The 26,434-nt window shown below is 40.9% G+C and overlaps 1 protein-coding gene and 1 pseudogene across 1 annotated transcript; both read left to right on the top strand.

Annotated features, from left to right (window-relative positions):
• The first annotated feature begins 507 nt into the window (after positions 1-507).
• Positions 508-1,524, top strand: LOC111719292 (annotated as a pseudogene).
• A 10,396-nt stretch (positions 1,525-11,920) lies between these two features.
• LOC100924286 (zinc finger protein 345-like) lies at positions 11,921-25,400 on the top strand. The gene is made up of 5 exons (XM_023497187.2): positions 11,921-12,216; positions 15,794-15,878; positions 17,040-17,166; positions 17,655-17,750; positions 22,479-25,400. Exons 2-5 carry the CDS (start codon positions 15,843-15,845, stop codon positions 24,728-24,730), a joined length of 2,511 nt encoding a protein of 836 aa, XP_023352955.1. The 5' UTR covers positions 11,921-12,216; positions 15,794-15,842; the 3' UTR covers positions 24,731-25,400.
• The last annotated feature ends 1,034 nt before the right edge of the window (positions 25,401-26,434 follow it).

Consider the following 26,434-nt stretch of genomic DNA (forward strand, 5'->3'; position numbering starts at 1 on the left):
GTCACAATCAAGTTTAAGTACAGAAAATGAAGTCCATTACCAGCCCCCACCAACTTCTTGCTTCTTCCATCTCCATGTTTCAGCTCCATTCCTGCTATCTCAGCCACCTGGAAGGTAATTTCTACCTCTGACTTAAACCGTTATGGGCACAGTCAACTCTGTTGCCTTCTTACTGCTAGAGGTTCTAAAAGCTTTACTAGAACTTTAAGTGAGCAAAACCTCATGGAGAAAGTAGCAGGACCAGCAAAAAAGGAAGGCAGTGACAAAGGGCTGCTCATCTGTCTCACCATCATCAAGTGCTCCAAACTACCACCATATGCGTTACGTTTTTAGAAATTATAAAACCTTGAGGGGCAGCTAGGTGATGCAGGGGATAGAGCACCAGCCCTGAAGTCAGGAGGACCTGAGTTAAGTACTGGAGGCCAGATTTGAACACTTCCTGGCTGTGTGACCCTGGGCAAGTCACTTAACCCTAATTGCCTCAGCCCCCCCAAAAAAAAATTTATAAAAGCCTTCTGTGCAGTTTTATCAGAAATTCAGAAACCTGAAAGGAAGATTCAATTTAGAAAGAAGGTATTATGGACTATTATAACTTATTCCTTCTCTTAGTACCACTATTTAGAACCGTGTCATTGGATTTTGCAGATCCTTTCTACTGGATGAGTTAGTCTTGCTTTTAACAGAGGAACTTTAATGGGATTGGATCTCTCTTCAGTGGTAACATCCGGTTTGATTATGCAGTTGTTGGAGTTAAAATCCTCAAAGTAGGAGATGCTCTAAAACATTTGAGCTCTGTTTAGTGGGGTCCAGAAATTATTTGGTTTTATTTTTATTAGTGGGCAAGCCATTGTGTATGTCACAACTGGAATGTGTGGAGATCCTGCTGAAATGGGTGCTGGACGCTCTACTTGTAATTGAGTTGTGGTTGCTGGTTTGATTGTAGAAGATGTTAAAGGTTAAAGAAGGATTAAAGGTTGGGCTCTGGTACTTTCTCTTTATTGCCCACAACATCTGTGAGACTATTGTCTGAAAGTCTAAATGCCCCCCTGCCATTAACAGTGACAGAGGCTCTGAGTTCGAGGGTGCTGCTATTTCACTGTTCTATTTATCATTCATTAGAACAAGGGAGGCTTTCTAACATCAGAATTTTCCCAACCTTGTGTACCTTATCGCTAGTTTTTGTTGAATGTCTTTATCCATTTTCAAGGATTTCCTGCTGCTTTACCCATCAAGCCTGCTTAGCACTGGGGACAATGTTATCTCATCAAGCTCCTCCATACCTCCAACACTTCCATCATTCTACAGTCTGCCTAGGTTTCCAACTTCTGTTATATCCCAGATGCTATCAGTACAATTCAGTGGCAACTTAGAGCAGCAGATTGATGTTAATGGAGAAGGTCCCACATGCTCCTACCCAGTTGGATCCCTTTGTTACTCTTCCAGAGTCTGTGAGTACCATATTAGCCCTGTTCATATGGCTGTTTACATCAACTTTACACTAGGAACTTGTGTATTTTTCTCTTAGATGTGGATAAAGGTGTCTGGCTCCTCAGCCAAAGCTGTAGCTAAGCAATTTAAAGAAAAGTAAATGGTGATGAGCCTGAGACACCTTCATAGTTCATGAACTTACTAGGTATATTCCCACAGGAATAATCAAATATTTCATCATTCACATAAAAAAGGGAAGATATTTTGACATCACTGCGCGGTGCGGTGATTTTCCCCATCATCTTCTTGTTATAAAGAGCTAACTGTCATGTTTCATTAAGAGATGATGAGCTCTGCCTGTGAGCAACATTAGTATTAGCTGCCTTAAACTTAAATTTACAATATTACTTCAAACTACAGCTATCTTTATTTTTTTATTATTATTTTTGTTTTTTATTATTATTAAAGCTTTTTAGTTACAAAACATATGGGTAATTTTTCAACATTGACCCTTGCAAAGCCTTCCCTCCTTCTCCCCATCCCCTCGCCTAGATGGCAGGTAGTACAATACATGTTAAATATATTAAAATATGTTAAATCCAATATATACATACATGTTTATCTTGCTGCACAAGAATAGTCAGATCAAAAAGGAAGGAAAAAAAACTGAGAAAACAAAAATGCAAGTAAACAACAACAGAGTGAGAATGCTATGTTGTGATCCACACTCGGCTCCCACAGCCCTGTCTTTGGGTACAAATGGCTTTCTTCATCACTGAACAAGTGGAACTGGTTTGAATCATCTTGTTGGAAAGAGCCATGTCCATCAGAACAGATCATTGTATAGTCTTGTTGCAGTGTACAATGATCTCCTGGTTCTGCTCATTTCACTCAGCATCAGTTCCTGTTTTAAAATAATTTCTCCAAACTGGTCCTTATTGAGGTCCAAAATTGAGGTACAATTGGGCAAAAACAGGGCAGGAAAACACAAGTTTTGAGAGTCTTTGAAAAGAAATATGAGGCTAAGATTTTTTCATTAAAATATATTATTAATGTTTTATGGAGTAAAAGAAAAAAAAAAACCTAACCCTTTCTTTCCCTCCTCCCCAAAAAAACCCAACCAAGTTCCCAGACCCAAGAGTAAGAATCCCTTCTGGAAGTCGGCCTGGTATTTTAGGGGAGAAACTTTGACTTGAAGTAGCAGGAAAGGAGCAAATCTGTGGCCAACACAAACTGCCAGTTTCCAAGTATGGAAACCAAAGATCTACTGGGAACTGAACAGGATCTTCTGAGCGAGCACAAAAGGCTTTTCTGAAATGTCTGGCCTCTGCTTGCCAAAATGGCGACTGCTGCATCCCCAAAAGGCCCCCCAGCATCAGTTCATGTGTTGTCAGGTTTTTGTGAAACCATTCCCCTCAATATTTCTTATAACGCAATACTGTTCCATCACCATTATATACCACAACTTGTTCATCCCTTCCATTTCCCCTTTTTTGTCGCCACAAGAGCCATTAGAAACATTTTGGTATAAATAGGTCCTTTTCTTGATCTCTTTGGAACACAGATTCCTGACTACTGTCCAAGGCACCACCCTCCCGGTCCCTCTGACTCAGGACTCCTGTGACATCCTGGACTCCTCACTCTCACCTCCCACAGCCAAGCTATTGCTAAGGTTTGTTGTTTTCTCCTGACAACATCTCTTGAATATGTCCCCTCCTCTCTTGACACTTCTCTAAACCTAGTATAGACCCTCATCACTTTAGATCCAGGTAACTCCAGTAGGTTTCTTTTTGGGGGGGATCTGTCTGCCTCATGCCTCCTCTCCACCCCACCACCCTCCATTCACCCAGCAAAGCGATTTTCCTGAAGCACAAGTATTAATGTTACCCTCTCATCCCACTCAGTAAACCCCAGTGGCTCCCTATCACTTCCAGGAACAAATACAATATGGTATTGAGTAATGAAAGCTCTTCAGAGCCCATCTTCTTACACATTAGCCTGATTCAATCCTGTGACCCCAGCCTCCTAGTTGTTCCACTAAAAAGACCCTCCATCCCTCAGCTCCTGCCTCTGCCACCTCCTCTGACCTAGCTGGCTTCCTGCAATTTCTATCTAAATCCCATCTTCTACCTGTAATATTCTTCTCTAAATGTAATCTTCTCTGGGAGCAGGTTTCTTGGGGGGCTTCTGGAGGCAGCCTTAGTTTCAGTTCAGTGTAATTACCCAAAATGCAGCCAGATATTAAAGTCCAAATCCTTTATTGTCTCCTTCAAAGTCTTATCTCCTTCACTTGGGGCCCGGCGAGTTTTTCTTAGAGGCCTTCTATAGACTTGGTTCTGAGAGCTTAAGTGGCCTTCCCTGGCTTGTGAATGTCCTCAACTGAATCCTGGCTGAGGCTCAGAGAGCTTGTAGTGGGCTTGTCCTTTTCTGGCCCTGAGAGCTCCTCCTTATATGTTCCACTCTGAGTATACATCAATCATTATATCACTAGGAAACCATTATTTGTTGTAGGATTAAATCGATGCTAAACTAGATTTAACCATTGTCTCCTCAATTCCACTTAGTACCTTGTTTCAAGTTCTGGCCCATAACATCACCTTGTAGGGATTAAATCAATCACACTGAACCATGCTAAATTAGATAACTATTGTCTCTATCAATTCCATTGACTTAGTACCTTGTAAGAATCCTAACATCTACCAAAAGCCTTTTCTAACCCCTCTTATTTCAAGAGCTTTGCTTCCCTTAAGTATTTCTGTTTCTTCCAGCACACAACTTGTATGAATAGGTTTGCTTGCCCTCTTATCTCCCTCATTAGTTTCTTGAGGTTGAAGACTGTGTTTTGCTTCTGTTTGTGTTCCTGGCACTTAGCACTGTGCCTGGCACATGGGGGCAGGAGATACTTAATAACTGTTGATTGATGACTGGCTGATGTTTTACATCTCATCAGTGTTTGCTGTTATATCCATATTTCTTCTGTATTCCTCAGAGGTCAGCCATAATTCTGAGTTCTGAATGCTGTCCCAAATGAACAAATGGTCATGGGATGAGAGGCAATAGACACTAGGCAAGGAAAACAAGGTCCCCATGTGAGAAGCAGGTGGCTGGCGGAGATCTCCACTTTAGCTGTGGGGAAGTCCCTCCTCTCTGAAGGCTTCAATTCCCTTTCCTAAAAAGAGTATGATTAAGGAAAGTATGGTTGATATTCACACTTACAATAAGACACACTTAAAAAGCTAAATATTTCATTGATTTACAGAAAAGGTAAATGTACAGTTTGTGACAATAGTAATTTATAATCCTAGTACTAGATGATTATAGCAATACCGATATAGATCTAAGAGGTAATAGAAAACATCACAATCCAAGGAAGCACCAACTCCCGAGTCTCTCAATTGGGGAATCCTGGAATACAGCTTTCAAGGTCCAGATTGGGAACAAGGGGTCCCAGGTAGAGCATCCTCTCCATGGATGAGATTCCAAAGTTCTCCTTGGAACAGAGACCTAACAAACCCTTCCAAACAAAGAAGGTTGAGAGCCAACAAAGAGGCTAAATGTCAACCATCCCCATGTGTTATCCATCGATAGGCTCACCAAAGCTCATGATGGAGGTAACGTGCAATGTTCATTCTTGGAGAACTGGCTAGGTTCCGAAAGTAGCAGATGTTCCGTGTTTGTGAAGGAGTTAGTATGTCTTCAAGATCTGGGCTTACCCTGGGGACATAACCTACATGTAGGACCTGCACTGAAATATAGAAGAACTTCTAGATTCATTTACCATTTGTTTGGCCTTAAGTTCTGACATACTGAAAGCCAAGGAGACTTTAGGGATCAATTTAGTGTATATATTTTTCATTTGGAAGAACATGTAACAATTACATATGCATAATATAATAAGCAGGGTAGTAAAAATTAACATGGGGTGAATTATTACAGAAAAATATTTCTGCATAAAGGAGATCTAAATAGAAAGTCATACCAGTGATGGTTAGTCTCACAAGTAACTACCTGAGAAGCCTCTATCAATTTCTCAGTAACAATATGAGTTTGCATTTGATGTTCATTAAGAGCTCTTTGATTTTTCTCTAAAGTAGCTGCAATTTAGAACTTAGAATAGAAATTAAAGGTTCCAAAGATAAATACACATAAGGCAGAGGTAATAGTTTTGAGTACCCAAGACAGATTAACATCATCCACTATGTCAGAGGAAAAGTAGAAATCATCACCTTGACAATGGAGAAAACTCACATTTTGTATATAAAATGGGGATACTTGCTCTACAGGTTTCAAATCAGTTTGATTGTTAGGGACTAGGCAGATAGATTGAACAGATACTTCATAGAGAAACTGGACGTGGGATATAGAGTAAGATCACATTTATTAGAGGAATGGCTTAATAGAGAGGGAGCTATCTGTAGCATGACCATTCCACATACAAGCACACGATCATAATTTGTGCAATCGGCTAAAGTATGAGCAAACTTGCCATCTAGGGAAGGGCATGGGGGGAGGGGAATTGGAACACAGGGTTTTGCAAGTGCTAATGTTGAAGAATTGTCCACGCATGTGTTTTGAAAAACGAAAAGCTTGAATAAAAAAATTTCTAAAGTGGAAAAACAAAGTATGAGTGATATTATTTAGGTCTATGTATTGCCCATTAATATGAGGCAAAGCAAATTAAGAGTGTAAAATAAAAGGAATAAGATGGAAAGTGCAAATCACTGTGGCAGACCTAACTTTACTATAATTTAATGTGTCAATGCATGAAATACTGCTTCAGAACCAGGAGATCATTGTACATGGCAACAGGAAGATTATGTACAATAATCAACTTAATCAATCATAGCATTGTTGAAAAGAGTCAGAGAGAGGCCTGTGGGAACTGAGTGTGGATCACAACATAGGATTTCCACTCTTTCTGTTGTTGTTAGCTTGCATTTTGTTTTTTCTCAGATTTTTTTTTTCTTCTTGATCCGATTTTTCTTGTGCAGGAAGATAACTATATAAATATACATATATTGGATTTAACATATTTAACATATATTGGACTACCTGCTGTCTACGGGAGGGGGATGGGGGAAGGAGGGGAAAATTTGTAACAGAAGGTTTTGTAAGGGTCAATGTTGAAAAAAATCACCCATGCTTATGTTCTGTAGACAAAAAATATATAATAAAAGATAAAATTAAAATTAAAAAAAGAAAGAGGACTAACTGACCCTGCATCTACTCGAGGGGAAATATCAATTTGTAATCAGGAAATTTGAAGTATAGATGATAATAGGGAAAGTGCATGTCTCACCCCCACCCCCACCCTTAACTCTATCTAAGCCTTCTCAAACCATTGCAATTAAGGAGTATAGGATTGGGGGGAGGGGAGGAGCAAGAAGAAATTACTATAAAAGGATACATGGAGGCTGGAGTTCTGATCCCTACTACTGAATGGTCCCTTATAGCCTGAATGTCCAGTATGGCCTGTTAGAAAATCAGATGATACATGGAGCATGACAGTGGATTAAAAGCTTTTCTTTTCTTTCTTTTTTTTTTTTTTCCATACAATTACCCTAAAAGAAAGAATATAAACCTATGCTCGCTATTGGTATGCATTCACAGATTTTGCAAATGCCTTTTTTACTATTCCTATTGACCCCACAATGGCATCAATTTGTATTTACATAGCAGGGTTGGCAATACACTTTCACCAGATTGCCCTAAGAATATGTACACAGTCCAACCATTTGTCACCATATTGTAGTAAAACATTTGAATGAGTTAAGGCATTAATTCATTGGACTGTTCCTGGGTATTGGAGAGTTCATATTCACACATTTGGGTCAAATACAGAAACCCTTATGTTGAGTCATTAGGAGGAAATATGGATTCTCTTGGGGAAAGAAAGAAACCAAATCTTTTCAGGAAGCTAAGGCTGCAATCCAGACAGGCTTGGATTTATGACCTATGCAAGATGGCCCAGTGGATTTGCAAGAATCCACCCTAGGACAGGTAAACAAATTGGAGCCTCTGGCAAAAGTAGCAGGGGGGAAAATGTACTCTGCTCAAGGAAGCTTCTCCCAGCTGGAGAGACTCCCCTTTGAAAAACAGCTACTGGCTGCTGATTGGGCATTAGTTGAAACTGAACAGCTGGATATCTTATTGATTTACTGAAAAGATAAATGCATAATTTGTGATGACGACAATAATTAATTAATCCTAATGTGATTATAGCAATAATATAGATATGAGGTAATAGAAAAGGGAAGCACCAACTCCTGAGTCTCTCAGCTGGGAAATCCCAGTGAATAGCCATTATATAATTTTTAAAAAGCTGGAGATATCTCTAGGAATAAAATGAAGGTTTATTATACCTTCACTACAGTGGAACAAGCAATTGAAGGGAGGAGGTGCCTTAGAGACAGAAGTAGGTCGAATATTCCCTAATGCAAAAATCTCACCACAGACTCTCATCCTCATTGGCTGAAGGTCTTATATTATAAATATGGGAACTACACCAGAAAATTGAACTTTGGCTAATAAGAGCATAGTTGCCTATATTTGGTTTAGGTTGAGGTAGGAAGTGAATGATATCATGGAACAATAGTAGGAAGGGGAAGCTGATATTCCTAATGGTGTTGGTTCAGACCCATACCAACTTTGGGGTTGGTGAAGTCTTACTCAAATTTCACAAGTGTCTTGAGAGATCTCACTATCTCATTCATTAGGATGAAGCTCTCAGGCTCCCAATTGGGAACAAAAGATCCCAGGAAGAGTGTCCTCTCCATGGGTGAGATTCCAAAGTTCTCCTCAGAAAAGAGACCTAAACCCTTCCAAAGAAAGAAGGCTGACTGCCAACAAAGAGGGTAAGTCAGCTATCCCCTGTGTCATCCACAGAGATCCAAGAGCCTAAAGAGATCTTAAAAGAGGGAAAGGGACCCACATGTACAAAAATGTTTGTGGCAGCCCTTTTTGTAGTGGCAAGAAACTAAGTGGATGCCCATCAATTGGAGAATGGCTGAATAAGTTGTGGTATATGAATGTTATGGAATACTGTTGTTCTTTAAGAAAAGATCAGCAGGATAATTTTAGACAAGTCTGGAGAGACCTACATGAATGGATTCTGAGTGAGATGAGTTTCAGAACCAGGAGATCATTGTACATGGCAAGAAGATTATATACGATAATCAATTCTAATCAACTGGCTCTTTTCAACAATGCTATGATTGAGGCCAGTTCCCATGACCTTGTGATAGAGAGAGCCATCTGAACCCAGAGAGAGGATTGTGGGAACTGAGTGTGAACCACAACATAACATTTTCAGTCTTTTTGCTGTTGTTTGCTTGCATTTTATCTTCTTTCTCCTTTTTTCCTTTTTGATTTGTTTTTCTTGTGCAGCATGGTAACTGTATAAATGATTACAAATATTGGATTTAACATATATTTTAACATGTACAACATATATTGGATTACTTGCCACCTAGGGGAGGAGAGAGGGGGAAAGGAAGGGAAAATTTGGAACACAAGGTTTTGCAAGGGTCAATGTTGAAAAATTATTCATGCATATGTTTTGAAAATAAAAAAGCTTTAATAATAATAATAAAAAAAAATAACTTTCCTGGCTCGATTTTGTAGTTATTCAAGGCCCTGATACACTCCTCCATTGGGGTCCTGATCAGATTAACGCTTTTATGATCTTGAAAGCAAAACTGACCTCTGCTCCAGCATTAGCCTTGCCTAAATTAGAAAAGCCTTTTACTCTGTATGTTGATAAATGAAGTCTCCAAACTCATCCTAGGTCAACCACTGGGGGTCTAACCCCCCACCAGATTAAGAAAATCTTGGAAGCCAAGGGTCATCACTGGTTTGCTTTTGAGTATCAGACTCCCCTGTTAGACATCCCGACTTGATTATTCAGGTGGACCACACTCAGCCCTGCACTCAGTAGAGGGACCTCATTCACAATTGTGAAGAAGCTTTAGATTTCATCTTCTCCAGTCAGCCTGACTTGAGGAACATCCCCCTCACAACCCAGTTGATGAATGGTTTACTGATGGTTCAGTTTTCCTGAAAATAGGGAAAGGAAGGTAGGTTACTCTGTGCCATAGCACCTTGGAGGCTGAGCCAATCCCCCTGGAGTCTCTGCCAAGAGGATCGAACTTCTTGCCCTCACCTGTGCTTTAGAATTGAGGAAAGGTCCTCCAAACCCTCATGAAACCTATTTCCCTGTCACAAGCTGGGAGAAACAATTAGGTCTTCTGGGTTTGTGTCCAGGTAAATCCTGAAGGAATTGTTAATCTCTCTCCTCCTCTCACCTCCCCCCCAATCTTGAAACCCTTCCAGAAGAGGAGTATATAACCAGGGGAGGACTGGCAGATTTTATACATATGTCCCCCCCCCCCCCCCTTGTAGAGGCTTCAAACTGCTTTTGATTTTTGTTGGCACCTTTACTAATTGTGTAAAAGACTTCCCTTGCAGGACTGAAAAGGCTAAATTTTTGTTAAAGGAGACCATACCTCATTTTGATCTGCCCAACTCTTTATAGAGCAACAATGGCACAACCTTCATTTCTCAAATAACCTAAGCTGTGGCTGAGGCACTTGAGACTATCATCTCCATTCTGCCTGTCATCCTCTCTACCCAATGCTTAACACTTTTAAACATTATGATGTTTGCACTGTGGGTCACCTGAGCAGTCCTTTCACTGTGTATATTGCCACTGACTGCCCCTATCCCTTTGAGAGACAAAATCAGGGATCTAGGGGAAATGTTCTTTGGTATTTAAGGAAAGGCACAGCAATGCTAGTTTCCGGGGTAGGATATTTAGAACATATCAAACCTGGCTGCCATAATCAACCAACTGGGCGATGAAACTGCATACTCTCTCTAAGAGATCCAGAAATCCTTGGACTCTCTTGCCCACATGGTTTTTGATAACCAATTGGTTATATATTGGATTATATTCTTGCCTCTAGTGGTAGTGTCTGTGCCCTTGCCAAAACCTCCTGCTATATGTACATCAGCAACTCAGAAGATTGAGCTTTGTCCTGACAGGATCCTAGAAAACACTGGCTGGATGTGAAACATTCATGATGGCCTCATCTCTCCCTTCCCCCCCACCCAAGTCTTCCTCTGTCAGGGATACTTGGTTACTGTTCCGGTAACCCTAATGTTAGCTTCATTTTTTGTTCTTGTTTGATTATTTTTGACCCCTGCATTTTTAATACACTTGTAAGCTTTGTTTCTCCCGGATTCTAAACCATGAAATTCCAACTACTTATTCAACTTGAATATACCTGCTACCTGATTCTGAGACTCATCACACCCGGATGCTGCTTCTACCATCTTTAAGTCACCTGTCTCCCCTCCTCAGTCTGGTCCCCACTAGGAAGGGCTAGCTCTATAGTCCTTATCAGCCTGAAGGGAAGATGAGACCTTCATCCCTCTGTGAAATGTAGCAATAAGCTTAATGCCACGTGGCCTTAGGAGGAATGTAGTTCTATATTTCTTCCCCTAGCTTTTAGGGAAGATTTAGTGATAAACCTGCGATCCCCTGGCTTTGGGAGTACTGTAGCTCCACAAACATTGCTAGCTGTTAGATAACAATCTGTTGGTCAGTGATAACAAAATTTGAGACAATAATAAGGTATGTACCAGACCACTTCTTAAATCTATAAAGCCATAAAATGAGCAAATCAGTGACATGAAACACCTGGTCTTTTTTTTTTTTTTTTTTTTCCCCCCATAAATTTATCTTCTTGCTCCTGGTTCTTCCATAAATTCTTTTGGAACTTAGCTTGCTTCCGTGGGTATTTACAATAAACTTTGCCCCTTGACTTGGAGATGGGTCATAGCCTTTTGAGCCACCTGGCAACCAGTCTGGAACCTCAACCTTTCGAGATCGCCTGTGAACACCAACACTCAGAAGCTTGTCTCTAATCGGACAAATAACCTTCCTTCCTCGGCTGTAAAATAACTTTGCCTTTGTACCACCGGGGCTTCCTTAGAGTTCAGGAATGTAAGGGGAGACTTGTTATGAAGGACTAAAGAACTAAAAGTAGCTCACAAAACAGAGGCGTTTCCTTCTACATTTCATGCACGCGAGGTTCTAAGGCCATCTTATAAATGGGCCGGGAACAAGCTTATGCAGACAGACTTGTAGAGCACAAGGCGGCCCCCGTAGTTTTTCACTGGCAGTTACCAGCCTTAATTACTTCCTCTGCTCAAAGCATTCTCTGACTGGTGGTACTGACTTTGTGGCCTTGTTCAGTTTGATGGAGGAGGTCGCTGCTCCATGGTCGTTCAAGTCCCTATAGACCTTGCCCACCAAAGAACAGCATAGATAGGAGTCACTAGTCGTGTTCTGCAAGGGGATCTAGCTCCCTATCAAATAAACGAAAACACGTACGTAAAAAGGTCACGGTGACGCAGCGGAGGACTTCTTGCCCTGCGCGATGTTTTCTTTCAAACATCTGGCCCCTAAATAGGTTTTCTCTACCTTGCGCACAATTCCGTATCTTTTGAACTACATTTCCCAGAATGCGCTGCCCTCCTAGTGGAAGGGGGAGGGACTTTTGTCCCACTGGACTACGCTTTCTCCCGGAAGTCAACCGTTTTCGGAGCTCTCCAGGCTTCCGTAGTTCGCCGCCGCCTTGAGTGAGGGCACTTGGGGATGTGGACCCTCCTTCTTCAAGCAACCCGGTAGAGACCGAAGCAAAGTGAATGGGCAGAGAGAGTCGGGGAGAAGGCGCGGGAGCCATGCCTCTCTACATTCTTTCCTGAGGTGACTCTGGGGAGAAGGTACGCTGCTCTGTCGCCTGGTAGTGGATCTGCGTCTGCGCAGTCGTTCTCTTTCCGATTCCCTTCTCTGCCCCGCCTTGGCACACGACGCATGCGCACTGGCGTGTTGGCGCTGCCTCACAGGTCCTGGCGCATGCGCAGACCTCGTATCCTCTCCTGGCCAGCCCCTCCTCCTTTCTGTGATGGTCAATTTCTTTTTTGCGATTCTTTTCTTAACCTCTCTAGGTCCACCTCTGGCCGCGGTTCCAGTTCATGTTCTGGATCTGAACTATCATTTTTATCTCCCGGGAGTCCTCCTGCCCTCCTGTCCTTTCCCTTCCCCTCTTCTCCCTCCTCCCCTAATTTTCCTCACCATCCCCTCTTTTCCTTCTCCCTTTCCTCCTCCCGCCCTAATCCTTCTCACCATTTCCCATTTTCCCCTTTTCTTTCCTGCTTTTCCCTTTCCCCCTTCGCCATCCTCCTCCCCAGACCCTCGCCTTCCCTCCTGTCTCCGTCCGTTGCCCCCCCTTCCTTCCCCTCTCCATTGATCTGTTTGTGGCCCCCCTCACTTACTTCCCAGTTCCCCTTCTGACCTCTTTCTGCTATTTCCTGTTCCCTTCTCTGGCTGTGATGCGCTTTGAATGCTCTCAGTTCCTGGTGGGCAAGAGGTTAGTGGCGGTCAGAGAGCTGGTAATGTCCCCTTTAGATCGGCCGCAGGCTTAAAAGTGAAAGAATTCACTCATTCCCGAATTATTAGTTGCAAAATGAAAGTTTATTGGTGGCTAGAAATCAGTTTGCTGAGGGACTGACTTCGAAGTGGCAAAGAGCTATTGGGAAATGGAATTTCTCAGCGGGCACAAGGGTCCTGGCAGCAGAGCAAGCTACCCGGGGCCATCTGCAAGGAGCTACTGCCCTTTTTAAGGAGGCTTGGGGCTTCGGGAGCCAAGGTTCCAGGGCTTAGACTCTTAGCATTGTCAGCCCGGTTCTCCTATTGGAATTAACAACCCTTCAAAGGGGTGTGAGTCAAGGGAAAGATAACTTATCTGGGGGAGGGGGGAAGATATGCCTTCCCCAGGAGGGGCTGAGACTCCAAAGGGATCACAGATGGAAAGGAAATACAGTTTCTTAAAGGGAACCAACAGTTTCCCTCCCTCTTCATCTTCATCTCCTTTTTCTTCTGTAATTTTCCTGTCCCCTTGCCCCTTCCCTTTCCCTACCTTCCTCTAGGTTCCCTTTTGCTCCTCTTTGTCACATCTTTCTCTTCTTGGTCTCCCCCTCATTGCTCCCTTATATCCCTCTTAGGTTTCCCTGACCAGCTTCCTCCTCTTGCCCTCTGGCTGATGGTCCTGCTCTGCTGTTCTGTGTCTGCTCTTCTCTACTTTTCCTGCCTTTCAGATTATTTCCTATACTTGCCAATTCTTTCATTCTGCTGTTCTTCCCACCTGTTTTTCTCTCCTCTTCTCCCCCTACCTTGTTTTTGATCCTCATTTCTAAAGAAATCATTCCTCTTCCCATCCATTCTCTTCTCCGTCTAGGAATTAATAGCACAATCCCTTCTGCCCAAGCACCTCAGTTTCTGACTTCAGAATTGTTGTCCTCTTTTCTTCTCTCCTTCAGCTTTTTATCTCCCACCCCACTCCCCATTCAGGGAATTGATAAGTCTCCTCAATGTGCAACCATCAAACAATTCTTATTAAATACTTATCCTGTGCCAGGCATTATGCCAAGTGCATGATATACAAAGACAAAAATAAAACCATCTCTGCCCTGACAACTTAGGGTTTATCCCAGGAACCATCATGCACATACATATGTCACTAGAAAAGTAGAAGTGAATAAAAAGTATCTTTTATGTGAACTGAGCAGGTCCTGGATGTGGGGTTTAGGAGGGATCATGCAGCTTTTCACAGAGTAAGCATATTGACCCTTGAATTGAAGCTAGAAATGAAGGAAGAAAGAAGGAATTCAGGATGACAGAAGGTAGATTGTCACAGAGGAAGGCCAGCAGGTGTGTTCAGCTGGCCTACATTTGGGTCATAAGTCTGGGAAGGTGTCCTGGAGCCTTTAAATGCCAAACAAAGGAATTTACTTAATCCTAGCGGTAATAGGGAACAACAGGAGCCTTAGAATTAGCATTTAGATTTGTCCATGGAGAAGACAGATTAGAGAGAGGAGAGACTTATGGCTGTTCTGTGAAGCCCTTCTAGGCATAGGGGGTAGCCACTGATCGGCAAATGGTCTGCTGGATGGGGGCACAGCAAGGAGCCCAGGGTCCTGGAAGGTGAAGTGGGTATGAGTAAAGTATAAGAAGATTGAAGGGGTGTGTGTGTGTGTCACATTTTAAGAAACGTCAAACACCAGACAGAGGCTAATATTTGATATTCGAAGCAGTAAGGAATTCCATCCAGGTGACAGTGTGAACAGAGTGCCAGGCTCATAATCAAAAAGGCTTATTTTCTTGAGTCAAGTCTGGCCTCAGATAGTTCCTAGGCACTTTACCTTGTCTGCCTCAGTTTCCTCATCTATAAAATGAGCTGGAGAAGGAAATGGTCACTTACTCCAGGATTTCTGCCCAAACTCCAAATGGTCACACAGAGTCAGATATGAAAGAAACAATTCAACAATAAAGAAATGTCTGGAGTTTACTGCATTGGGGATGTAACATGGTCAGACCTACTTTTGAAGAGAAAAATCTTGAGCTATTACAAGAGCAAATGAAGATGAGATGTGATGATGGGTGCTGGCTCTAAGGGTAGACTGAAAAGTAGTGCCCCAGGGTGTGGAATGACCATCTCTAAGACTTGGCAGCTGATGGGGTTTGTGAGATGAGGGTAAATGAATGGGCAGGTGAATGAATGAGTGAGAGTGAAGGATGACAGAAGAGGTGAACATCTGGGCCTGGGGGGGTTCCTATCTACCACCTCTCCCAGCCTCCTCCTCTTATTTCATCCCACAGCCAGGACTTTGGTTGAGGCCTTTGTGTTGTGTCATTCCTAGGTTCATGTTGCTTCCTAACTGACTTAGCTGCTTCTAGTTCTCAGTCTGCTGAGAACCTGGAAAACGTCCTTCCTAAGGCCTTGGAATGAATCTCTGATTGTACTCCAAGACATTTAGCAGCTCCCTGGGACAAAGTACAAGTTCCTCAGCCTGGTGTTCCAGGCCCATTTGTCTCTGGCTCCCCTCAATCTATCCAGACTTTATCCCCATCAATATACATTGGATCCCAATCTATGTACAGTCCAAGAGTGCTGTTCATTGTGTTCATCAGCATAATATTTCTAGAAAGAACTTTAGACTATATACAGACCTAAATGACTAGCTCTCTTTTAAGGGAAGCCTTCCATCCCCTGCTTGCATATAATTCTGTAGGCCATCCTCATCTCCACTCTCAACAGGCCTCATCTGATATATTCTCATTACTTTGGGCTCCCAGGATTCATTTTCAAGTGCTCAGCTAGTGTCAACTGATCTGCCATGATTGTAAGGAACAGCCCTGAGATCTCTAACTCAGCAGGGTGGTCGAGGGGCAACTCTTGGATGTGGTTGGGAGGCTATAAGAGAGGGCCACTCCTGCTTATGCTTTCCTTTTCTTCTCCAGCTCTGATTGTTGAGGGCTCAGTGTTCTCCTAGGCAGCGGTAACGGAGGAATGGCCCCTGTACTCCTGCCCAGAAAGGATCACCAGGTATGTGAGTTTGTTGAGTTCCTGAAATCACATCTTTGTCCTCACACTATGGGCCCGACCTCCAGAGACCATGGCCTTCTTCCTCAGCCTCCTCCCCCCAACTCATATGTCATATGTCACTGTAAGTCATGTGTTGTTGTCGTGTAGTCATTTCAGTCATATCTGATTCTTTGTGACCATTTTTAGGATTTTCTTGCAAAGATCCTGGAGGGGTTTGCCATTTCCTTCTCCAGCCCATTTTACAGATGAAGAAACTGAGGGAAACTCAAACACACACACAGGTCACCCAGGTTCATAGTAGGTGTCTGCACATTTGAACAGATAGTTCTTTATCCAAATCATTTCTACTCACTGGTGAATGAGTCAGGAATACACGCTCACTGTAACCCTCCCCAAGCCATGGTTCATATTGTTGATAGTAATCTGTCACGGATCAAGGAAATACATTAGCATCTTGGTTTTTACCATGCCTGAATGATCCCCCAAACTTCCCTTTCCCAGTCACTTCTCCCCATGTTGTCTCTCCTTTTTAAAGTATCAGCTCCTTGAGGGCAGGGACCATGTCGCTTGTCTTTGTTTCCTTAGTGTTCAGTTCAAGCCCTGCTTTGGATAAGGTCCATTTGTGGCCTTTTATCCCCCATATCCTCTGATGTCCTGTAAAGCTCAGGTCACCTGCCACCGCCCTTTGACCATTAGTGCGTGCTTTCCTTAAATGATCCTGCTTTTACTTGCCTATGTACGCATTGCATTTCTTTTTATCTGATATAAAATTTAGACCCTTGAATGAAAAGCTCATCAGTCATTTTATTTTTGTGTCCTTTGTCTTGAACTTCAGAGTCACCAAATAAATCTCTGTTATGTTGAATTAAGAGGAGCAATGTGAAGTTCCGATTTTGGGTGTCGCTCTACTGGTGTGTAGTTGGAAGAGCTGCCTGATTGACTTTAATACTAATGTCTCTCAAAAATCCTAAACTCAAGCAATTCATCTTCGGCTGCCGTTCCCACTTACTGGGGAAGTGGTGGCTACAGCCCTTTTTCAGGTGTGGGTCGGCCTCTGAGGACCCTTCTCCCTCATTTGAGTTTTGTGAAAACCAATATTGTCCTCTTGGGTCCATATTGGGAAGGGGACCTGAAGATGCAGAAATGTCTTTGATGTTTTAGGAATCGGTGACTTTCGAGGATGTGGCTGTGGACTTCAGCCTGGAGGAGTGGGTCCACTTGGGCCCATCTCAGAAAGAGCTGTACAAGGATGTGATGCTGGAAAACTACCACAACCTGGTCTACCTGGGTAAGGCCTCCCCTGCTAACCGAGACCTCTCACTGCAGGATTGTGGCTTCTTCCCTTAAAAATAAACACTGGGGCATTTTCCCAGGGTTTGCTTGCAAAAGTTTGTCATGGAGAAACCATAGGTTGCTCATTCTCTCGTGGCCGTGTCACAGGGCACTTCTGCCTGTGTCCAGCTGAAAGAATTTGGCTTGTACAAGTGGAAATTGCGGGTTCATTGTGTGGTCCCTGGGGTTCTTTCTCCTCAAGTCTGAGATTGTTCCCTAAAGTTCCACTGTAGAGACTGGAGACGTGAGTGGTTCCCTGGTGTTGGTGGGTCCTTTCTGAGCCCAGCTTTACTCCCTGATGTGTTCTCATGTACTTCCTAAGAGCCCAGAACAGGGCAGACTTCCCTCTCTTTAGAAGGAGACATTTCCTCTCATTTCCATTTTTCCCTGTGAGGGACAGATCACATTCTGAGCCGACTTGATCTTTGCATTTCCAATGTTCAGGACTAGCGATTTCCAAACCAGATGTGATCAACCAGTTGGAGCGAGGGGAAGTGGTTTGGATTTCAGAAGGAGATGGCCCAAGAAGCATCTGTTCAGGTGAGTGAGTAGGTGAGAAGCAGATAAGTCCTTACCAGCAACATCACAGCTGGCTGTTGGGAGAAAGGACCTCGTCAGTCTTGCCAGGGATTTCTCCCAGCTCCTGAGGCTTCTGTGGAGAAGAGCTGAGACTCTCTGGGAGGAGCTGCTCCCGAGAGTCTCATCTTCAGCTCAGCCAAGTGCTCTCTGCAAGTCTCTCCTGTTGTTTTGTCCCTCCAGTCTCAGAGGAAGGGGTTGAGAAAGGAGAGTTTTCTTTTTTGCTATTTTCGTGCCTTCCCTGATCTTCAGTAGCCTTTCTGCTTCTCCTCATGAACATTGCTTCTGTCTCTGTTGTTATGTGGATGTTATCTGTAGTAAAACCAGGGCTGGACTGTCCCCTTTGGATTCCTTGTTCTTTAATCATGTTTGACACTTTGTGACCCATTTGGATTCGCTTTAGTTTATTTTATGGATAAGGAAACTGAGACAAATAGGGTAACGTGTCTTGCCAGGAGGGGCTTGAGGTCAGATTTAAACTCCAGAAAATGAACCACTGACACTATCCACTGAACCACCTAGCTGCCCCTGCTTTTTATCCCATGTTTTTAAAAACTCATCTTTCTCCTGTTATTTTTTTAAATTACTTTTTATTGTTTTTTAATGGCTTCCCATATTTATTTGAGTCATTAGATTTTATTTCTGAAGAACCAAAACTTTTTCAGCTACAACAGATTCATTGGAAACATTTGCTATTTCCTGTCTTTGGTCATTACCTTTCTCCTGCCAAAGCCAGCTGCTCTCCCCTCAGACGTGATCTCCTTTCCTCCTATCTATCTACGAGGGGCTCCTCCTCCGGTCTCTTACTGTCTCACTGCTCTTCAGTCTCTGCTGTCTATAGGCAGCCTCACGGGTCAGACACCTTCCCAAACTCTCATCGGGATCTTCTGTGTCTGCTCTCTGTGGTCCCATATCTCATCCGCCCTTTGTGGTCAAGCTCCTTGAGGAGGCTGTGGGCTCCTTCATTTGTCTCGTTCTTGATCATCTGACTTCCGCTTGATCATTCAACCAAAAATGTTCTCTCCAGCCTATTCACTAATCTCTTCGTTGCCAAATCCAGTTGCCTTTTCTCTCTGTACCCTTTGGTGCTATTGTTCACTTATTTTTCCTTCACTTTTTTTCCCTTTTGATTTCAGGAAACTGCTCTCTCCTAGTCATCCCCTTCATATCTGACCACTTGTCCCTGCACATTTCTCTTTTATTTTAGTTCTCTTGTTGGTCTCATCAGCTTCCTTGTATTTAATTATCATCTCTATGCCTGTAATTATCCATCCAGCCTTCTTCTCGCTAACTGCCTAGCAGGCAATTCAGAATGGATATCCAGGAGATAGGTTAGCTCAGCATGTCTTAAACTGAGCTCATTCGCTTTTTCTTCTTACCTTCTGCCCTTGGACTCTTCCTTCCTGATGGTCCTCTGACTCACAACTCAGTTGTCATCCTTGCCTCCCCACTATCCCTCCTCCCCCATATTCAGTCTTGTATCATCACCTGTTGATTTCACTTTTGCAATCTCTCTCAAATACACCTCCTTCTCCCTGACACTGTCCCCACTCACCTGCTGTGGACCCTTATTTCCTCATCACTAGGTGATTGCAGTAGCTGTTGGGAGTCTGCTTGCCTCAAGCCCCTTCCTACTCCACGTCATTCTGTCACTAATGACTTTCCTCAAGTACAGGTCTGAGGGTGTCACCCCTGTGCCCTCTGTCACCTTTAATTCAGATACAGAATCACCTTTTTGGCAAAGAGCTTCATAGCCCAGACATCTTTTACATTTACACACCTGTGGCCACTCTTTGATGTAACGGCACTGGCCTCCATGTTGTTCTCCATCTCTCAGATCCAAGCATTTTCTGTGGCTGATTTTCATGCCTGGAATGTTGTCCCTCCTCATCTATGCCTTGTAGCTTCTCAGCTTTCTTCATGTTCTACAGGAATCCTTTCCAGCCCCACTTAATTCTAGCACCTTTCCTGTTTTGGTGATTTCCTGTTCATTATGGCTTGTTCTTACCTGTTTATCTGAGTGTCGGCTCTCCCATTCATCGGTGAGCTTCTCAAAGGCAATGTCTGTCTTTTGTCTTCTCTTCCTTGTACTTGTCCTAGGGATCAGGACATAGGACTTATTTAGTAAATGCATATTGACTTATTGTTAGCTGCTATGAGTACTTTAATAGAAGAAGGTGTTGCTCCTTTTGATAGATAGAATCTGTTCTTAGTAGAGATCCTGAGGAGAGTGGATATGAGCAACTTTATTACTGTGTATATTCCCTTTTTTTTTTTTCCATAGGGACTTCCAACCAAAGGGTTTTTAAAAAAATTTTTCAATCATATTTTATTTTCTAAATACATGTAAAGATCATTTCCAACATTTGTTTTTGTAAGACTTTGTGTTCCAAATTTTTCTCCCTTCTTCCCTTTCCTCCCTGCTCCCCAAGACAGCAGGTAATCTGAGGTTAAATATGTACAATTCTTTCAAACATATTTCTATATATGCTGTGTTGTACAAGAAAAATCGGAACAAAAGGGAAAAAAAACAGAAGGAAAACAAACAGTGAAAACACTATGTTTCAATCTGTAGTCAGTCTCCATAGTTCTCTCTCTGGACGCAGATGGCATTTTCTATCTCAAGTCTTTTGAAATTGCTTTGAATCTACTATGTATATTTTCATGTTCCTTTATAGCAGTATCTTCTGCCTCACAGCTTCCCATCTTTCTTCACATATCAAATAATATCCCACATTCTACAGGAATTCTTTCCCAGCCCTCTTAATTCTAGCACCTTTTCTCTTTTGATAATTTCCTGTTCATCATGACTTGTTCATACCTGTTTCTTCAGCAGAATAACAGCCTTTTGTTTCTCCACAGCCATGTCAGTATGGAGATTTTATTTCCTTGTAAGTATAAGGTAGGGACTGACCCAGGCTTGATTTTATTTTTGTTTTTCTTATTACTAGCGAGTGTCAATAATGACTGTTAATCTTTTTATTGGTAGATTTTCTTTTATATCACCTGAATTTTGCAACAAAGTCTTTCCATTTCCTTCCAAGATAGCCTAAACATTTTAACAAAGAATAATAAAGAGAAAAGAAACAGTTCAGCCAAGGTGATCAGCACATCAGCTATGTCTGATATGTTATGTAGCATCCACACCTGTAGTCTCTCATCTTTGCAAAGAAAGAATGTCACTGAATCCAAGACAAAAGTGAAATGGACCCCAGAGGTGATCTGATCCAAGCCTCTCATTGTACAGATGATGAAACTGAGGTTCAGAAAGTCTAAGTGACTAATTCAAAGTTACTTTCATCATATGTGACCGAGGCAGGGACTGCATGCAGATCTGACTCTTGATTCAGGCCTCTTGTTATTTTTTTAGAACCCAACTTGGTTATGATAATCTCCCAACTTTCATTTAATTCACTTTGTTATTGAATGTTCCATTAATGTGGTTGTCATTAATGTTTCCCTTAATTGGTGGGTTTTTTCTGATGTTAGTTAACATTTCTGTGGCTCAGGGAAGTCTGTAGGATTTATCTATGAAATAATAGAAAAAAAGTGATGTGCTTGAATAGTAGATATTCCCATAGTAGGAGGTCCCACATATTTAATACATATAACAAGTAATTTCTGATGATAATGTTATTTTTACTGTATATTTCCAACTAGCCATGGAGCATGCATAACTTTATTCCTTGATTTTTGTTAAAATTGCTTTTAGTTCTGTCGATTTCTAGTAATATTTTTTCTTGTATATGGAAACAGAATTTGTGTTGATATCCTATATAAGGGATCTATCCTATAGCCTGTTTTCTCTGAAAGATGAGTGCATTTGTGTTTGGGTTCAAATTATGAGGTGACTTAAGCAATACTTTTAACAAACTCCTTGCAACACAGATGCTTAATAAGTGAGGTAATTGCAGAGTATAATTTCTAAGGTCTTTTCTAAGCCTGACAATTTTTTAAAGTAAACCATCTGATTTAGCCCCACTGTTTGTCAAAATACTTTTTGTAAAATATTCAAAGTGATTTCCTATGGATTCTGTTCATTGCTCCTCAGTCTGCTATTTAACGTTAAACAAAATTGGTTACTCTACTGACAGGCAAAACAGAAAGAACCTAAAATGTGACTTCAAAAAACCTTGGTTTGAATCTTAGGGTAGACTTGCCTTTTACAAATCAACTATGTGAAAATAGCCTATGGAGTCAAGCAAGACATTTGTTAAGGATCTCCTCTGTCCCTGGCTTTGTGCCTTGCAGTGTATCTGGGTTTTAGAGAAGGGATGCAAGGAGACTCGCTTGGCATAAAGCAGCCTCTCTCTCCCATTCTTTAAGAAGAAAAAATGTGTACACATAACAGTAATTTGAAAATATATATAAAGTATGGTATTTCCTGAGGTAGAGATGGTAATTTTTGAGGCCCTGCAAAAGGCCTTATGTAGGAAGTTATCCTTGAGCCAAATTTCAGATGAAATCAGAATTTTGAAGAGGCAGAAGTGTAGAAGGACTACAATTGAGATATGGGGGATAGCTTTTGGAGTCCACTTTTTCTAGACCATATATGGTCTCTGAAAGGAAGAAATGTGTAATTTATCTGGAAAAGTAGATGAGAACAATATTTTTGATGCAATGGAGGGAATTTGGGCTAAGTATAATGCATGGGTAACAAGGGATGTTTATGTTATTAAAATTTTCTTTCAGATTGGGACACTAGACCTGAAACTAAGGAATCCTGTCCAAATAGTGGCCTCTTCATGGAAGCACCATTGCAAAAAAGAATTCATGCGGGAAGTCTTCATGTCTCCAAGTTTGGCAAAGCCAGGGAATGTTGTGGTTTATTAGAAAAACAGCAGAGCAGTGAGGATAAATTTTTTGGACACATACAAATATTTGAAGTGACTTCCAATCAAAGTAGTGAACATGCATGTAAAAAATATAATGGAGGCTTTTGCCAAGGAACAATCCTTTTTCCACAAGATAAATTGTCTCTTGGAAAGAATCTTCATCATTGTGACACAGAGCAAAGAAGAATCAAATTATATTCATACTTAAATAAACAGAAGAGAATTTCCTTGAAGAAAACGTTTTCTAGGTATAATGAAGATGAAAAATTACTTAATTTTGATTCAGACCTTAATGAGAATCATAGCAAACAGAGTGAAGGGAAAGCACATTTAGGAAATGAATGTGGTCAGACTTTCTCTCTGAACCAGAGAATTCCTATTGTAGAAAAATATTATGAATCTAACAAATGTAGAAAAGATTTAAGTCAGAAGACAGAGCTTATACAACATCAGAGAATTCATACTAGAGAAAAACCTTATTCATGTAATGAGTATAAAAAGATTTACCCACAGAAAGCTGACATGACTATCCATAATAGAATTCATACTGGAGAAAAACTTTATGAAAGTAATGATTGTGAAAAGACTTTCAGGCTGAAGAGAACACTTACTGACAATCAAAATATTCCTAACATCAAGAAACCATATGAATGCAATGAATGTGGGAAGACCTTCAGTCAGAAAGCAGGACTTAATGGACATCAGAACATTCATACTGGAAATAATACTTATAAATGTAATGAATGTGGAAAGAACTTTAGTCAGAAGGCAGGACTTGTCTATCATCTGAGAATTCATACTGGAGAGAAACTCTTTGAATGTAACGAATGTGGGAAAGTCTTCCATAAGAAGATAGGACTTACGAGTCATCAAAAAATTCATTCTGGAGAAAAGCCATATCAATGTAATGAATGTGGGAAGGCGTTCAGTCACAAGGCAGGACTTACCTGCCATGAGAAAATTCATACTGGAGAGAAACCATATGAATGTAATAAATGTGGTAAGGCTTTCAGTAGGAAATCTGTTCTTACTGACCATCAGAAAAGTCATACTGGAGAGAAACCTTATCAGTGTAATGAATGTGGGAAAGCCTTCACCAGGAGGACCATCCTTACTCAACATCAAAAAATTCATACTGGAGAGAAGCCTTATAAATGTAGTGAATGTGGGAAAGCCTTTAGTCAGAAAATAGGACTTACCTGCCATCAGAATATTCATACTGGAGAGAAACCTTATGAATGTAATAATTGTGGTAAAGCCTTCAGTCAGAAGACAGGACTTACGAGGCATCAAAAAATTCATACTGGAGAGAAACCATATCAGTGCAATGAATGTGGAAAGGCCTTCAATCAGAAGCGAACACTTACTGAACATCAAAATATTCATACTGGAGAGAAACCTTATGAATGTAACGAGTGTGGGAAGGCTTTCAATCAAAAGAACACACTTACTGAACACCAGAATATTCATACTGGAGAGAAACCTTATGAATGTAATGAATGTGGGAAAGCCTTCAATCAGAAGAAAAGACTTACTAAACACCAGTATGTTCACACTGGAGAGAAACCTTATGAATGCAAAGAATGTGGGAAAGCCTTCAGTCAGAAGAGAACACTTACTGAACATCAGAATATTCATACTGGAGAGAAGCCTTATGAATGTAATGAATGTGGGAAAGCCTTTGGTCAGAAGACAGGACTTAGTAAACATCAGAAATGTCACACCGGAGAGAAACCATATCAGTGTAATCAATGTGGAAAAGCCTTTAGCAGGAGGACAAGGCTTACTCGACATCAAAAAATTCACACAGGAGAGAAACCATATGAATGTAATGAATGTGGGAAAGCTTTCAGAGAGAAGACAAGTCTTACTCAACATCAGAAAATTCATACTGGAGAAAAACCATATCAGTGTAATCAGTGTGGGAAGGCTTTTAGCAGGAAGACAATTCTTACTGAACATCAGAAAACCCACCACCGGGGAAAAATTTTGTCAGAATGTAGAAAGTCCTTCGGTTGGAAGACAACACTTGAATATCAGAAATTTAATATAGGAGAGAAACTTTTGGAATATAATGAAGCACTTTTGAAAGAGAAGACGTATTATTAAACCTTATTGTATTAAATTATTATTAAATTGTGTCCTATTAAAACTTGGAAGTGGGAAGAAACAATGAATTTGGGAAAGCAAGCTAGGGGAACTTAGAACTTGCTCAAAATAATAATTTATACTGGAGAGAAACTTAATAATTTCAGGAAAGCCTTCAGTTGGGAGAAAATACTTACTGAACATTAAAAATTACTAAAGAGAAACCTTAATACAGTGATAAGGCGTTTAGGTAGTAAAATGTATAAGAATACCAGATTTGGAGTGAGGAAGACCCAAGTTCAAACTCTGCCTAAGACAGTAGTTATGTGATTCTTGGCAAGTCAATTAATCTCTCTTGACTTTGGTTTCCCAATCTGCAAATGAGAGATAATAGTAGAGTTCATTTGAAAGTCCAAAGAAATAAAACACGTAGTTGGTTTTGCAAGCCTGAAAACACTATAAATGCTAACTTTACAGAAATGGTTGTAGGAAGGGCGTTGTGAAGGAGGTAGATCTAATGGAATATCAAAGAAGTCATACAAGAGGAAACCTTTATGAATATAATATATTTTGGGTTGTCAGCCATTGGAAGTCAGAACTTATTGAATATTACAGATTTTATATCAAAGATTATTATTATTATTTTTTTTTTTTGGCTGAGGCATTTGGGGTTAAATGACTTGCCCAGGGTCACACAGCTAGGAAGTGTTAAATGTCTGAGATCATATTTGAACTCAGGTCCTCCTGACTTCAGGGCTGGTGCTCTATCCACAATACAGCCATTTAGCTGCCCCTCAAAGATGAAGTTAATGAATATAATGCATATAAGACTTTCCAATAGTACATAATAGTATTAGAAATTTTATGCTGGACAGCTGTAGAAATGTAAAACCTTTCATTACAGAAAATATACAAAAGCTTATTACTGAAGTCTTCTTTTCATAGAAAAATTAGAAATGAGGGAGAGTTTTTCTAGTTCTAAAAACTAGTTTTTTTAGTTGGAAAAAAGTATATGAATATTATAAACTTGAGAAAGTATTCCTTTTTTGACTAATTATTAAATTTTATTCAAGAACATTTTAAAGAGCAGTTTAGTTTTCTAAGTTAAAAAATTAGACTTTAGTATATTTGGAACATGGAAAAAATGAAGATTAAGAAAATTCACATGACAACCAAACATTATATATACATAAATGACAACATTGAAACAAGGATAAGTTAGGGTGAACAAAAAGTAAAACAATTAAAAATTCTTCTCTGTCTTTGAAGTCAGCTCATTACAGATTTTGGTTAAATCATGATTTTCTTTAGTTTTTTGTTCCAGGCTTTTCTCTATGACTGGACTCTCATTTGTTCCTTTCATAAATTGGCTTGTAAAACTAGATTCAGCTTTTGCTCTGCTTTGAATCTGGACAATTTCTTCATTTGCTAGATTTAACTTGCCTTCTGCATATCCCTTAATTGCTTGGTACCTCCTTTCTTTCTTTTCAATTCTTAGTACTTAAACTTCAACACATTTCTTCAATGCTTTTATATTTTTTTGGATATTCTAAAACCTGTTTTTGTAGTAGCTTGAAGAGGTCAGAGAAAGACTTTTCCTTGGAGTTCAGGTCTGTTGTAATTTGCTATTTTTCTAATAAAACCTAAATTTTAGCTTTGTAACCTCCTTCAGCTTCTGACCATACACCACCAGCTGAATTATTATTCCTTCATATTCTTCCATAA

The sequence above is a fragment of the Sarcophilus harrisii genome, chromosome 1 (assembly GCF_902635505.1).
Source record: "Sarcophilus harrisii chromosome 1, mSarHar1.11, whole genome shotgun sequence".
NCBI classification, from domain to species: domain Eukaryota; kingdom Metazoa; phylum Chordata; class Mammalia; order Dasyuromorphia; family Dasyuridae; genus Sarcophilus; species Sarcophilus harrisii.